General features: G+C 38.7%; 1 protein-coding gene across 4 annotated transcripts; it reads left to right on the top strand.

Moving 5' to 3' along the window:
• The first annotated feature begins 791 nt into the window (after window positions 1–791).
• On the top strand, window positions 792–14,206 carry LOC110908361 (probable cyclic nucleotide-gated ion channel 20, chloroplastic). 4 transcript variants are annotated; one of them, XM_035982868.1, is made up of 15 exons: window positions 792–894; window positions 1,048–1,110; window positions 1,601–1,798; window positions 2,346–2,527; window positions 2,782–2,967; window positions 3,822–3,920; window positions 3,990–4,127; window positions 4,418–4,666; window positions 4,833–5,099; window positions 5,415–5,560; window positions 5,633–5,710; window positions 12,621–12,750; window positions 12,916–13,159; window positions 13,663–13,822; window positions 13,908–14,206. In XM_035982868.1, exons 3-15 carry the CDS (start codon window positions 1,624–1,626, stop codon window positions 14,044–14,046), a joined length of 2,193 nt encoding a protein of 730 aa, XP_035838761.1. In that variant the 5' UTR covers window positions 792–894; window positions 1,048–1,110; window positions 1,601–1,623; the 3' UTR covers window positions 14,047–14,206. The 4 variants fall into 4 exon arrangements, with proteins under 4 accessions (XP_035838761.1, XP_022008989.1, XP_022008988.1 ...); XM_022153297.2 differs by having other exon boundaries at window positions 1,048–1,093; XM_022153296.2 differs by having other exon boundaries at window positions 1,048–1,093; window positions 1,604–1,798.
• The last annotated feature ends 2,441 nt before the right edge of the window (window positions 14,207–16,647 follow it).

Below are 16,647 nucleotides of genomic sequence, written 5' to 3' on the forward strand. Positions count from 1 at the left end.
TTATATCACGTTTACCCTTTTAGCCCAAAAAAGAATTTTTTAAACATCTGAGCCCCCAACGTCTTCTTTTCTAACCCTTTTGGCCCCTAACACTAACCCATCCATTAAATGTTAGGGTCCAAAAGGGTTAAAAAAAGACGTTAGGGGCAAAAACGGTTAGAAAAAAATTCGTATAATACACGAGGTTTTTTAAGGATATATATTTTTTATTATTTAGTACAGAAAATTACATTTATTCAAACCGTGTAATACGCATATTTTTAAAGATGTAATTTTTTTTATTAATTGGTGTATGAAATTACATTTATTCAACCCGTGTAATAAATGAGGTTTTTTAAAGATGTATTATTTTATTATTTGGTAAACAATATTACATTTATTCAACTCGTGTAATACACGTGGTTTTAAAGATATAACTTTTTTATTTTGTATATAAAATTACATTTATTCAACATGTACAATATTGTTTTTATAGATATAACTTTTTATTATTTAATATATAAATTTATATTTATTCAACTTGTGTGATAAAGAAGGTTTTTAAAGATATATTGTTTGATTATTTAGTATATAAAATTTATTTATTCAACCCGTGTAATACACGGGGTTATAACCTAGTGTACAAATAATCAAAACCCATATGCTATATGCTATAAGAGAAAAATATTCGACTTAGTGTCTCGCAATGAATAATGAATGCCGGGCAAATTCCAGTTACAATACATATTACTTTAGAAAAGTGCTTCCTTAATTGGAGTATAAATGCACTCACACGACGTTAGCTTCTTTTGAATCTTCGTAACTTGTCTGCCACACCCTTTTGTCGTTTTCACTTCCATTTCATTCTGCTGCAATTTCTTGTCATCTTCCACATCCTTCCTTCATTTAGCAAGGGTACGTCTTTTTCTGTTTGAGTGTGTATTTCAATTTCTTGTCATCTTCCATTTCATTCTGCTGCAATTTCTTTCTTGTCATCTGCCACACCCTATTTATTCATTATTAAGCTTATAGTTCTCAAACGAGTGACATGTATTTTTTTTTTTGCAGGTATTAGCTTATAATTAGGTCCATCTTGCTTAAATTTTGGAACGCTGTAAGTTGACTGACATAGTATGATCACTTGCTAATTATGTTTGTTTTATTAGTTAAGATGGTTTTTAATAATTGGTTTATAGGGTTTGGATAAAGAATAATATGTTTTTGGGCAACATCTACCCATGGTCAAAATTGCCACCTCTAGTTACTTCATTGTATAATGAAAAATCATCAAAGTGATTATTACAACTTCAAGCAACATATGCATGCATGTCCAAACACTATCTTGTGGATCACACTATTATTAAGTCTGATAATCTTTCTTTTTTTTTTTTTGTTAGAATATCACATAATCCATTTTCCTATTTTTATTTCTCCAAACCAAATTTATTTTTATGATTCTCTGTTCTTGAGAATTTACCTCCTGCATCATAACTGTAGAGGTGGCAATTTCGACCTATTTATATAACTGCAATTTAATGCATAAATTTATGGTCACCCATTCTGACCATAAAAAAGTTACCCGTTTTGACCCGTTGTTATTTACTTTTTTCATGTTTCTCAGCAGCTGTTCTGCTTGAGGCTTGAATGATGGATGATGTTGTTAAAGATGATATACCAATGTTACCAACTACACATTGGCCATCCGAGTATAATCCAAATCGGAAACTTTCAAACAGGAGTAGAAGTTTTTCGATATCCATTCCAGCAACGGCCTCCACTGAAGGAACTTCTCGTTCAAAAAATATTGTTGACTTTACAGGTAGGGCTGCTAAAGGGTGGGTTGGCTACTTGACACGAACATGAACATGAACATTTCACAAGGAAAAACATGAACCCCAACACGACACATGTATTTGCAGGTTGACACAAATACAATCCGTTTAACTCGGTAAAAGAACATATTAACTTCTTTTTCTTTTGCATATTAATACTATAATATTCCAAACATACATATTGTATTTATGTTTTTGTAGCATTTATATATAAATCATGCCAACCTATTTTTAAACATTTGGCATAAAAAATCCCAAATAGTTTATTTATTTATTTTTTAAAACGGATTGAATAATTTATTTTCATTTCTTTGAATTGTTCAATATAAACTCATACTTGCCAAGTTACTTCAAAACAGAAGGGTTAAGCGGGTCAACCCACAAATGCACCAGGTTGACATGAATACCACCAGTTTTTCGCGAGTTCAACCCGAAATGTGAATTTCGTGTCTGGTTCATGTAGCATTTTCATGTCGTGTGAGAATTTCACACCCTTATTTACCAGTCCCTAACGTACTGAGAAAACAAGTACAGAAGCGCGTGTGGAACAAGAAAACATTAAACTTCATAAAACTCGATGGGGAGACACTGAAGCAAAAAACGAGCACTTATTGAAGTCTGGACGATTGGGAATGTGTAATGATCCTTACTGTACCACATGCCCATCTTCTTACTATTACAAAGGACGCCTCGTCCCAAGAGTTCCCCATCATCATGTATTATTACTTTTCTCAAAACTTCAATCATGCTTACAAAAACAGGTCAGTCGTGTCGGGTTGGGTTGGGTTGGGGCACGTTGACAAGTTGAAGTTGATTAATTCAAACATGAACCATATATATTCGTTGCAAAAACTTCAACCTTAAAGCTTCATACACTTAGTAACTTTTCAAAATTAGTTATTTTGGGAAATGTTAACTACAAAAAAGGAAGAATGTTAGTGAAGTTTTATTTTTCTGCTCCGTTTTGCAGCTTCATGCATATGGAGGTGCAAATAAGTGGGTACGAGAAAAGTTATCGTTACTAATGCAGTTTACATTGGGAGTCATGAATCTGCATGCCAAGTTTGTTCAGAAGTGGAATCAATTCGTCACCATTTCTTGTTTATTTGCCATCTTCATAGACCCTGTATTCTTTTACTTGCTGTCAGTGGAGAAGGTAAAACTGCATCCTAATATGGAACTGTTATTTATTTTTTGGAAATAGTGACTGTTTTTATCTTTTAGGTGTCCATATATTGTATCAAATACGACAAGAAATCAAAATATGTGCAACTTATATTATATGAGTCTGTCTTCAGCTGCCATAGTTTTCAAGCTTATGTTATTGTTATTTGTTCGGGTTAATATCATAAATAACCCAACATGCTTTCTCATTTTTTACGAAAAGTGCCTCAACATAATCTTGGCGTATAAAAGTCCCTACACATGTAAAAAAACACGAAAAAGTCTCTCAACCCAATTTTGCTATATTAAAGTCCCTAAACTTGTCTACGATGCATGTACTAGTGAAAACATTTTTTAAATTAATGACCCGTTCCCTCTTAACTTTTTTGCATTTTTTTTATTATCTTATTTGAAAAATTTAAGGGGCGACGAGTCATTTTTAAATCTTTTTTATATAAGTGCATGCATTCTAGACAAGAATAGGAACTTTAATATAGACAAAGCGGGTTGAGAGGCTTTTTCATGTTTCTACATGTGTAGGGAGCCAGGGACTGACTTTATATGTCAAAAATATGTTAAGGGACTTTTCGTGATATTGAGAAAGTATGTTGGCTTTGTAGTATAAACCTTGTTTTAGGTTTATATGGTTTTTCCATTTAAAATTTGGAACTAAAATCAAACCAAAATCCTTTAAATTTTGTTATTTTTTTTCATATTATTCTCTCCGTAGCGTGTCTGTATACATATATCGGGCTATGATGACATGTTGAATGTTCTTGGGGATTTGTGGTGAAATGGCATCATACTAATAAGCCACCTTCTTGTTATTGTCTTTCTTGGAAGCAGGAACAGAAGTGCATCATTATGAATAGGCCAATGACAAAAACCATTGTGATTTTCAGAAGTATGACGGACTTTATTTACTTGATGCACATGCTTGTTCAGGTAGTCCCTGCTTTCTAGAGTAGCTTTTGCAGTTGCGCTGTGATTGTCATGTGTATATGTGTTTTACAGTTCAGGTTAGCATTCATTTCTCCTGAATCAAGAGTCGTCGGTACTGGAGACTTGGTTGATGATCCTTGGAAAATCGCATTACATTATCTTTCGGGATATTTTTTCCTCGACTTATTTATCGTTTTACCACTTCCTCAGGTAACACTAGTTTCACCCCTTACATCATGGAGCCGCCAAATATTCTTTTGTCATTTTTATTTTATTAATGAATAGTTAATGTTGTATGTATGGTTACCAAAAACTAGATTATTACAATAATAATGACTTTTTTGAAGTAAAATAATGTGGGTGAATTTCAACTTGTTTGACACGTTTCTCTTTTAGCGTATATATTTTTATGTGACCCGTTTGAAATAAAACATGACCCACCCCATTAAATATACAGGTAAAAATGCCACCTTTCTCATAATCTGTTATTATCAATCCAGATCATTGTATTATTAATCCTACCAAGTTCCATTGCAACATCTGGAGCTACTTACGCGCAGAATCTTTTGCGGTCAGCTGTTCTTGTTCAGTACATTCCGAGATTATATCGATATCTGCCTCTTCTCGCAGGCCAGTCTCGAACCACTTTCATATTCGAGTCGGCATGGGCAAACTTTGTCATCAATCTTTTGACTTTTGTCTTGGCTGGTCATGTTGTGGGATCATGCTGGTATCTCTTTGGGTTACAGGTGTGTCAGAATTATGAACTTTTCAACTTTCATATGTTAGTCTTTTAAATAAAATGATTTACAAAGTATTTATGTAATAAAAGCACACTTTGTTAGCCAAAAAAGAGACCGATTTGTAAGGTTGGATGACATCTAATTATGTTTTTCTATAAATAAATTATTTAAGAGAGTGAATCAGTGCCTACGAGACGCTTGTCATAAATCTGGATTTGGATTTGTGAACTGCAAGAAGTTTATAGATTGTGGGTATGGAAATGATTTTGGGAGCTTTAAAGCGGACCCAACATGGAACAACTGGAAAGAACATGTAAACGCGAGTGCCTGTTTTCATGAAGATGATTTCCCATATGGAATTTACGTGAAGGCTGTCAATCTCACTGCAGAGAATAGTATCATCAGAAGATACATCTACTCCTTCTTTTGGGGATTTCAGGTTCTAACATTTCATTCATCTTTCAATTGAGGTCTCATTTACCAAAAACGGGTTATATTTAATCTCCAATGGGTTAACTTAAATGATATAACTAAAAAAATGTGAGGGCAAAGTGGGTCGAGCAAGTCAAATGGGTTGAAAGTATCGGAACTAGTGGTAAATTATTATTTTTAATCCATTGACGGGCTGGTTTGGGTTATATATTTAAATGTTTAAAACCCGAATCACTTTATCGATATGGTTATATTGTTATTATTATTTGAATAAGATAATATGTTGATTCCTAGTGATATTGATTTGGTTATGATTGTGAAGCAAATCAGCACGCTAGCTGGCAATCAAAGTCCAAGTTATTTTGTTTCTGAAGTTGTTTTTACCATGGGTATTACTGGGCTTGGACTCCTACTTTTTGCCCTTCTAATTGGAAACATGCAAAACTTTCTTCAAGGTCTAGGACGCAGGTAATTAATATGATCATTATTCTATTCATCCATACATACATGTTGATGTTTAATATTATTATTATGTGTTAGACGACTGGAAAAGTCACTTAGACGACGTGATGTTGAGCACTGGATGAGCCACCGACTTTTGCCAGAAGAACTAAAAAGGTATTGATAACCCCTTGTTTTAATATTTAACCAGAGCTGGCAAAATGTGTCATAGTTAGTTTACAATTACTGGCACTACTAAAGTCTTTGTATTAGGTTCCGATCATATATATCAATTTGTATGCATATATATATATATATATAGACAATCAGGGTGATGATATTTGTAGGTTCATCTTGATTCTTAATAAAAGAGTCGAGAGCGGTTGTATGTTCTGTGTTATATATACCATTGGCCGTCTTCAATTGGTATTCTTAGCAGAAGAGATCCTGCAGCCAAAGATCAACCCGCTCGATCAGATCAGAGCCGAACATCAGCAGATTCTGTTCGATCAACACAGAAGCCAAAGATCACAGCTTCAGCAGTCTTCTTTTTGGTTGTGTTCGATTAACATCAGCAGAGCAGCATCCTGTTGACACAAGCCATGGGCCAAAAAGAAGGTGAGAAACGGCAGTGCACTGGGAGAAGACGATACCCAAACGGGGTGTGTTCCCGGTAGCCGGTTGAAGGAGCAATGAGGGAGTATAGGTAGTAGGCTGAAGTTGGTCGACGATAGTCTTTGAAAACAGCCTTGAATGGCTGAGAAGAACGGTACAATGGTGGTGAAAGTTGTGGAAAAACAGTAGAGGCTGCAGTGTTGGGCTGCCTAATTCTGTGGTGACCAGCTGCGGTTGGTGGCAACAAGAGGCAGTGGCCCTTCCGATGTGCTTCCACCATTCTCCCTTGTTCCCTTCCGCGACTTGTAGTGGTGCGGACCATCAATCCTTCACTGGAAAAGAAAGAACAATTGTTGTTTAGCGGAGCCGCCGTTGTATGGCGGCGACGATGGCTTCTTGTAGAATTGCTAGCACGTGCAGGTGATAAATGGATCTAGGATTTAGGGCAGCAACGGTCGTCGATGAGTAGTGGTTGTGTGCTGCAGTGAGGAACGACCCGTAGACTAAGGTTTGTGGTGGCGGTGGCTAGGGTTTACGGGTGTTGGTTGTTGCTGTGAAAGTGTAGGGGAAAGGGGTTGTGGATCTAATTCAGATTATTGAAAGCAGTAAAGAAAGAACGATGTAAAGAAGACGAGTTTGGGCGGATCGCGGCGGCCGTTCGCCTGGGGGTGACAATGTGTGGTGGTTGTGATACCAAGATAAACTTGATATAAATGTATTAGATTGCGATGATGCCATTAGGGTTGCATAAGATAGGTTACGTAAGGTAAGAGGTTTATATAGAACACCATATTACACATTGGTCTTTATACTGTATCACTTACTCTAATATCAAGATGGAGGCCATAATGAATGCCCAAGGGATTTGGGAAGCCCTGCAAGAAGAACAAAATGGCTAGGGCATTCGCCTTCCAAGAAGACATCTTACTTCAGATCACGAAGAAAAAACAAGCAAATGATGCTTGGGAGGTTTTGAAGGTAAGATTGTGTACAAAAGGCCAAACTGCAGACCCCACGAAGCGAGTTCGAGTCTCTGTTATGAAGGATAGAGAATCGATGAATTCTTTGAGCTATTAGACTTAACAGTTAAGATAGAATTAGTTTAATAATAGAGGGTTTAGAATGTAATTTATTTATCTATATAATCTATTGTAATCTCCTATTATTATCAATAATACAATTCATGATTTGATTTGGTATCAGAGCCAAATCAAATCCCCCAAACATGCCGGCCCTAACCCTATTGCAGCCACCATTCAATTGTGGCCAGCAAACCTACTGCTGCCACCTCTACAAATCCTGCCGACGATACTTCTGGCCAACAACCAAAATCAGAACCCTGTCCGATTATCATGGCTGCAATAACCACTTTTACAAATCAAGAAAAGACTACTCACTTCTCCCACAAGTTTTCTTTTACCCTAAAACCTACAAATTATGGACATTGGCGATCCTTGGTTGAACCTTTTCTAATTTCCCACAATTTGTTTGGCTATGTTAATGGTACTATACCGTGTCCACCAGAAAGTGTAGCAACCGTTGATGCTGTCACAAACAATCCAAGTTATGCTTCATGGATTGCCAATGATGCGCATGTTCGCATGCTTATAATCTCCAGCGTCTCTGAATCATCTTTTCAACATGTTCAAGGCCGAACATCTCGTGAAGTTTGGAAATCCCTGGAACATGCCTACGCACCAATCAGTTCATCTCATGAGTTTACACCCAAAAGCAGTGGCGGAACTAGAAGAAAAATTTAGGGTATCCCAAAAAGCTTTTACCTAGACCCGTCTCTTAGAATTCAAGGGCCCTATGCGGCTAGTAAAAATGGGTCCCCTAAATTCTTCTTTTACCTAAGTTATCCATGAGAATTCGAGAGCCCTTAGCGGCCTTATACGACTAGTATATATATATTGATAGGAATCATAATCTAGTTTATAGTTAATTGTCATTTGTCTATTCTAGGAGGGGGTAAAGTGTAATTGCTATTTCTATAAATAAGGATCAATAGTCATTTAGGAGAGAGGAAGAGAATTAGTTAGTGATTAGGCTCATTGCCTTTGTGCATGCGAAGGGCGTAGCCCTGGGCCACTTCGGTGGATATTACCCTGTATTGTCTTCTGCTTCTATCAAAATAGTTACAGCTTTGTTTTCATTGTTTCTTTTAGATTCAATCTCTATCATTGGTCCGACCTGCCGGATTCGAACAATATAAATAAAAAATATTAAACAATTAGTAATAAGAGTTAGAAATTATAATATGATGTTTTGAGATAAGATACGATGAGACACGATTGAAATTATGTATTAAATAAGAAAACATTGAACAGTTAGTAATAAGATTTAAATACTTTTTACAAATTTTATAAATAATATTGAGTTTGTGATAAAATTTTTTTTCTATATTATTTACACTTTTAAAAAAAGCCAGCATACAGTAAAAGAGAAAATAAACTAAATGGTTAAAGTTTTTTTCTAAAAAATCTATTAAATCATATATTTCAAAAGACCTATTTTAATGTATTTTCTATATTATTTACACTTTTACCTTGTTAAAAATACCATTGTACACTAAAAAGAAATTACACTAAATGGTTAAAGTTTTGACTAATCATGACTTTTGTCTTTTCTGGATTTACTGTTTTCTTTACATTCAATGTCCCAATTCCCAAGTACCAACTCTTATTATTATATTATTAAATATTAATAATACTTCATCTTTATCATGCTTGTATGACCTGCAACTTTACAATTTCCATTATCGTAAAATTTCCATTCAATTGACCATGAAACTTCATTCTATTTTATCCTCACATATACTCAGGGGTATCCTAACGTTTGTTTAGAGGTATCCCGTAAATAAAACAGAGATTAAAAAAAACATTGCACTACGCCAAGAACGTTGAGGGGTATCCCGGGCTACCTCTCGCCAACCTATAGGTCCGCCCCTGCTCAAAAGCCAACTCCTCCGGATCACTATGAAAGGCGCTGAAAAACCGGCTGATTATCTGTGTCGAGCACAAGAATACGCAACTGCACTTGCAAATATTGGAGAACCCTTCAAGGACAAGGATCTGGTCATGTTTGTTCTGTCCGGTCTTAGAGAAGAATACAATGGGCTGAAAGCAAACCTCCTTGCTTGTACTCCACCAGTTGCCTTTACCGAACTACATGGTCTTCTAAGTGATCATGATTACATGATCGCCAAAATCCATGGCCTACCCACCGCCTCCACCCCTAATCCGCAAGCTTTTATGGCTGCAACACCACCTACGGCCACCCCACCCACGGCTGTCCTACCCTCTGTCACACCGTCTATTGATGCTATCCAAACTCAACTCAACAATCTTCAACTATTGGCTGCCCAATTGGGTTATCAACTTCAGCCAACAGCCTCCCCATCAAACCATAACTCACAGGCCTATTATACATCACGGTCATCAACCACTAATAATCGTGGCAGCCGTGGACGCGGCTTTTACAAGGGGCAACACAAGGGCACCACAAAACCAAAATCGCTCCAGGGACACTACTACCAGACAGTTTAGTTGGGTCTCCACTCAAAATACGGTGTATGGTCATTGCAACAGATGTGTAATAGGCCATCTTCCAACTCAGTGTCCTAATCAGCCGACTCAAGCTAATTTCGCTGCTCACTCGGATGGCAATGCTCCTACTGGCTTTACTTGGCACCCTGACACTGGATGTAATGGCCATGCGACTCAGGATTATGCTGCCATTGACAACCCTGAAGCCTACTATGGTAATGACTCTTTACTTATTGGTAACGGTAAATCACTACCTATTTTCCATATTGGTTCTTCCAAAATTTACACTCCACATAAAACCTTTAATCTTAACGACATACTTCATGTTCCAGATCTTAAAAAGAACCTTTTGTCTGTCCAACAATTTTGTCATGATAATGATGTCTTTTTTGAATTTCACTCGTTTTATTTTGTTGTGAAGGACGAGTCTACACACACCACCCTCCTAACGGGTCCAAGTGAACAGGGTCTTTACTCCATCCGGTTGCCTCGCCTTCAATATCTTCCTAAAGTTGCATTTACTGCCGTTAAAGCATCTACCACTATCTGGCATCAACGTTTAGAACATCCTCATGATCGTGTTTTTCGTTCTATTTTGTCGCATTGTTCTTTGCCTGTTTCAAATAAATTGACTTCTGAATTATGTAATTCTTGTCAAATGGGCAAGTCTTCCAAATTATCTTTACCTAATTCCAATTTTCGTAGTACAAATGTTTTGGATTTAGTGTATTGTGATGTTTGGGTCCTGCTCCTCTTTTATCAGTTGATGGTTATCGGTTCTTTTTGTTGTGTGTTGATCACCACTCTAAAGATATGTGGATTTACCCCTTAGTGCACAAATCTGATGTTCGTTCCACATTAATCAACTTTATAAACATGGCAGAAAGACAATTTAAAACTAAATTAAAAAGTCTTTAAACTGATTGGGGAGGGGAATTCCGGAGTCTTACCCAGTTTCTTACTAGTATTGGTATTATTCACTGACGCTCCTGTCCTCATACTAGTGAACAAAATGGCACCGTGGAGCGTCGCCATCATGATGTTGTGGAAACTGGACTCACCCTTTTAGCTCAGTCCCATCTTCCTCAACGCTTCTAGCACTTTGCTTTGAAACTGCTGTATATCTCATCAATCGGCTTCCCTCTTATGTCTCTTCTAATAAATCTCTATTTGAACAACTTTACAAACGAAAACCTGACTATTCATTTCTTCGTGTATTTGGGTGTCAATGCTGTCCATATCTTCGTCCCTACAATCACCATAAAATTGATTTTCGGTCCACCCCATGTGTCTTTCTTGGATACAGCCATGTTCACCATGGATATCGTTGTTTTGATCCAACTACTGAACATGTGCAAATTGCCCGACATGTTCGTTTCAATGAACATGTTTTCCCTCCCCACCCGAACCGTCCTACGTGTCCATCTTTCCTGACCCACCACCTTTTATACCCGATGACCCAGTCGATCCACCCAACCAACCTGTCACCGATCCACTCAGCCAACCCGTCACTGACCATTCTGCATCTTCAGAACCTGACCCCTCTTCTCCAACTATCACATCCGAATCATCCTCACCATCTTCAACCTCAGCCGCACAATCCACTCAAGTCAACCCCATCCATACAACCCATGCCTCTACAAATCCCGACCCACCACCAAGAACCCGCCCACCTAACCTTAGGCCACACCCTAAACAACCCACACGATACAACCCTGCTGCATACACCACTACACCTCCTCACTTATACCTACCGAACCTACCTCATTTACCGTTGCCAATAAGTCTTCTGAGTGGCGTCATGCCATGGCTGAAGAGTTGGCGGCTTTGCATAAGAATAGTACTTGGTCATTAGTTCCACCTGTCAAAAATGCTAATGTGGTTGATTGTAAGTGGGTTTACAGGTTGAAAACAGATCCTACTGGGAAGATAAGTCGTTACAAGGCTTGTCTGGTGGCTAAGGGTTTTCATCAACAACCGGGAGTTGACTATCATGAAACATTTAGTCCGGTTGTCAAACCGGCCACGGTCGTCGATGAGCAGTGGTTGTGTGCTGCAGAAGGAAGACTAGGTAAATCTCGCTCAAACACAAGTGGATCAACAGACATTGCTCTAATGTGTGCAAGAACAAAATGAAACAGATCTGATTCAGAATTAGGGGGTGATTATTGGCTTAATTCTAATGGCATATCAAGAAGAACATAATGCAAAGATTGGAGATAAAATTGGAGATTGAGGAAACCGACAACTATACTTGAATTTTAAATTATTTAGCGCTTTAGTTTATTGGTTTTGTATTAGGTTAGAATTTATCAATTAGTATACATATAAATAGACAAGGTGAACATAAATGTAAGTTCGCATTGATTTAGTTTACTAATAATAGAGTCGAGAGAGGGGTGTTTACAAATCTTGTGTGTTCTTCGTTTCATATACCATTGAAAGTCTTCATTTAGAACATATCTACGTATAACATTATACTCTACACATAGTGCCCTATTATACACAATATCATTTGTAGAACATATATGTATGGTGGAACCAGAATGATTTAGTTAAGGGGTCATCATAAGCTTATATTCTATACTGGTTCAAATTAGGGGGTCCGTCTCTAAGTTTGTTCTTCAAAAACTGAAAATTTATAAATAAAAATTCAAAAAGTTCTGGTGACCGAAGGGTCAACGGACCCTCTTGACCCCCCTCTGGTTCCGCCCCTAATACTCTTCATATGCTCGTGGCCTATCATACACAATATCATTATACAATCACCTTCTTGAACATAATTGATAACTATAGTCCTGTGCCTGTTAAATGATAGACAATATAAGATAGTAAAACTCTTATTTTCCATTGTGTTTTTGTATTACTTTAGTTTTGATGCATGTTGGCTTGAAATTTGACCATTTATCGATCTTGATTTGCAGAAAAGTTCGAGAGTCTGAGCGTTATAATTGGGCTGCTACACAAGGGGTTGATGAAGAAAAGCTAATGGAGAACTTGCCTGAAGACCTGCAAAGAGATATACGCCGCCACCTCTATAAGTTTGTCAAGAAAGTGAGATTCAAATACTATTGGCTATGAAATAGTTAAGGTTTAATGACTTTGAAGGCAAATATTTAGAAACTCCCTCTTCAAGTTGACCAATATGTTATGGTTGTTTGGAAAGTTCATTACATATGTATATTTTATCAAACATTTTCTCCGTATTCTAATTTGTAGGTCCGGATTTTTTCGCTTATGGAAGAACCAATTTTAGACGCAATATGTGAAAGAATAAGGCCAACGACATATATAGAAGGAGGAACACCACTGAATAAAGGAGGCCATGTGACAAAAATGGTTTTTATTGTAAGAGGGAAAATGGAGAGCATAGGAGAAGATGGGTATAGAGTTCCATTATCTGAGGGTGATGTATGTGGTGAAGAACTTCTCACATGGCTTGATCATTCCACTTTTCATGGAGGTATAATTAATATAAATCATTTTCTTATACACTTTTTATTAAGAGTTATTGGATTTTATCACCCTTAACTATTGGCTATTGGCCGCTGCCACCTCTAACTATCACTTTGACGTCCGCCACCCCCAACTTAACACTTAGTGTGTTATATCACCAGATCACTAACTTTTGATCCGGTTACTATACTTTTGGGGGTGTCCTAAGATCCCTAAAACCTTCCCAAGATCCCTATGACACCCTAAAAAGTGTAGTAACATGATCAAAAGTTAGTGATCAGTTAACGACATGGTGACATAACACACTAAGTGTTAAGTTGGGGGTGACGAGCGTCAAAGTGATAGTTGGGGGTGGCAGCGGCCAATAGCCAATAGTTGGGGGTGATAAAATCTAATAACCCTTTTATTAATATCCGTTGCTCATTTAAGTTATTGCGCCATAATGTAATGAACTTGGAAAAATACACATCCAATTGCCCCCGAGATTGAATTCTGTTTTGAAACTCGCAGAGACAAGAGAGCAGAGAAAAGCAGGCCAAGTGGCCAGCAAAAGAACAGTGACATGCTTAACAAATGTGGAGGCATTTGTTCTTAAGGCTGCAGATCTTGAAGAAGTCACCAACCTTTTTGCTATATTCTTGAGTAATCCTCGCGTTCAAATGGCCATAAAGTAATGCATCTTTTACATATAGTTTTTTTTTGTTGAGAATGTGAATCCAAATTAAGCCGCTTTCTTTAACTATGTACGTATATAGGAATGAATCTCCATATTGGCGAGGCAGGGCGGCAAGCACCATTCAGGTGGCATGGAGATACTGGAAGAAGCGACGAAGTGGTGCAGGCACACCACATAGTGGTTCTACTCATCCCTCCAATAAGTTAAGGTATTATTAGTTTGAATGGAATTTGAAGTTGTAATTTCAATGTATAATGAGCAAACAACTGAAAGTTATATATTTACACTATGGCTTAAATATCTTTCATGGTTAGGGTGATATGTGTAATAATGAGCAAACAAATGAAAGTTATATATTTACTAGGTTGTGTTATGTAATAGTTTTCTTAATACTTCATAACTAACATCATGTATGACTGTACTATTACCATATTAATATTCACGGTAAGTTTGAGATACATAGTCTCCTAAAAGTAGGAAGGGTATTGTTGAAACAATGGTTAACACAAGGATAACCAAGAGGGTCGTTTCACTTATGGGGTTCAACCTCTTCTCTTGCTCGTATCAAAGGCCTGAGATCTGCAAAACAGTAAACACCGTTAGTCTCGTTAAGAGGAGGGAAGGGGGTTTTCCCTCTTAACCAGGCTCCGGCGTGAGAATAAGTACTGCTCTGAGATGAATAAAACAGTGTGTGTATAGAGTGAGTAGAGAGAGCCAAGATCCTCAACCTGAATGATGAAGGGTCCTATTTATAGCCGGAGGGTGAAGAAGGAGGAAGCAGCTGTGGCAGCTGTGGGTGCGCGCCAGCTGTCCGACCAAGGGGAATATCCTCTTGGTCTGCTCTGTCGCGAAGGGTGTAGTGGTACACGTGGCGTCCTCGTATTCGCTTGTGCTGGATACCTCGTACTGGTCGTGTCAGCCCTGCTCCCTGGATTGCCGCAGGCCTATGTGGCCTTCTGTCAATGGTGACACGTGTTGTCCTTTATGTTGGGCAAAGCATCTTTGGTGCCAGCTGTGAACCGCCTAGGTGTCTTCTGGGAGCTTCTAGAAGGTTCTGGTGACAAGGATGCCTTGTGTGTACAAAAAGTGGTGTGGTCCCTGCCATGTAGGCAGGGAATTGGGACCATACCTCTTCAAGTCCCCCCAGTCCAGTGTGCCTTCTAGTTGAGTTGATCGTCTAGGAGGGATTCTGGACTTATGAGAGTTGTGATTTCTATGCATCGCGTTGAAGTTGGTGAATATAAAGTGAGCCAAGTGGACGTGTGCCGTATGGTTATTGGCCTTTTGAAAAAATGAGCCAAATGGACGCATGCCGCATGGGTTTTGACTCTTTTGAAAAAGTGAGCCAAATGGACGCATGCCGTATGGGTTTTGGCCCTTTGAAAATAATGAGCCAAATGGACGCATGCCGCATGGGTTTTGACTCTCTTGAAAAAGTGAGCCAAATGGACGCATGCCGCATGGGTTTTGGCTTTTTGAAAACAATGAGCCAAATGGATGCATGCCGCATGGGTTTTGACTTTTTGAAAACAATGAGCCAAATGGACGCATGCCGCATGGGTTTTGACTCTCTTGAAAAAGTGAGCCAAATGGACGCATGCCGCATGGGTTTTGGCTCTCTTAAAATAATGAGTCAAATGGACGCATGCCGCATGGGTTTTGACTCTCTTGGAAAAGTGAGCCAAATGGACGCATGCCGCATGGGTTTTGGCTCTCTTGTGCTTCCTTCTGTTGGAAGTTTGGTGGTTATGGGGAAGTGTTTGGTGTGACCGTCTGACGTCCCTGTCTTTTCGGAGGCGAACAATTGCTTTTGCAGTGACTTTCTGTCACATCAGCAGACCCTGTCGCCCATGCTTCCCGAAAAACGAGCCGACGTCTTCTCTCTCCTGTGACGTGTCAGTCATCTATTGGGCGCTTTTTCTGTTCCCTGACGTTCCACTACCCATCGCATTAAATGCGATGGGTATAAATATGGGGCAGTTATCTCTTTCTTCCCTCACTTTCGAATTCTAAGTGCGATTTCTCTCTATCTTCTTCTCGTTTGTTCTATCTTTCACATTTTCAAATCATCTTCTTCTTGACCTTTATCATGGCTGATAAGAATCCAACTCAGAAGAAAAGGAAGCATAGAAGTAGGGCTCCTCCTGGTCCAGACCAGGCTGTGATTAACTGGAAGGAGGAGGAATTCCAGATGCTTGTGAGGGGGCATAACTTTCGTCCTGAGTGGGGGGCTCGGTACCCTCCTTCTGGATCTACTGCATTGGATGCCCCTCCTGGTTTTATCACGTTGTACGCTGCTTTTTTCCGGGAAGGTAATTTTAGGTTGCCGATTACGAAGTTCACTGCTGATGTTTTGAGGGGTTATGGGCTCCATATTTCTCAGATAAATGCGATTGGGCTCCCTCGGATTACCCATTTCGAATTTGTCTGTAGGTCGTACCGTGTTGAGCCTACGTTTGAGATGTTCAACGCTATCTACAGCGTTTCGTATTCCAGCGGGTTCTACTCTTTTCAGGCTAGGATGGGGGTTGCTCAGGTGTGTTCGGTGCCGATAAAGGGCATTCATGATTGGAAACAAAAGTTTTTTTACATTCGCCGTGGTGTGATTCCGACGGATATGTCATATAGGCAGGTGGGTCAAGGGGTCCCTAAAGTGGATGTGTTGCCAGATTATGCTGCTCAAGAATGGTATGGGAAGATAACTGCTAAGCCGACTGCGATTTCTCAACTGGATGAGATGGCTTTGGTTGGTGCAGGGATGAGTTTACTGTGGGTGCCCAAACATCCGCTGGGTCAGCCTGCGTATAGCCATAAAGGCA

The sequence above is a fragment of the Helianthus annuus genome, chromosome 14, assembly GCF_002127325.2.
Source record: "Helianthus annuus cultivar XRQ/B chromosome 14, HanXRQr2.0-SUNRISE, whole genome shotgun sequence".
NCBI classification, from domain to species: Eukaryota; Viridiplantae; Streptophyta; class Magnoliopsida; order Asterales; family Asteraceae; genus Helianthus; species Helianthus annuus.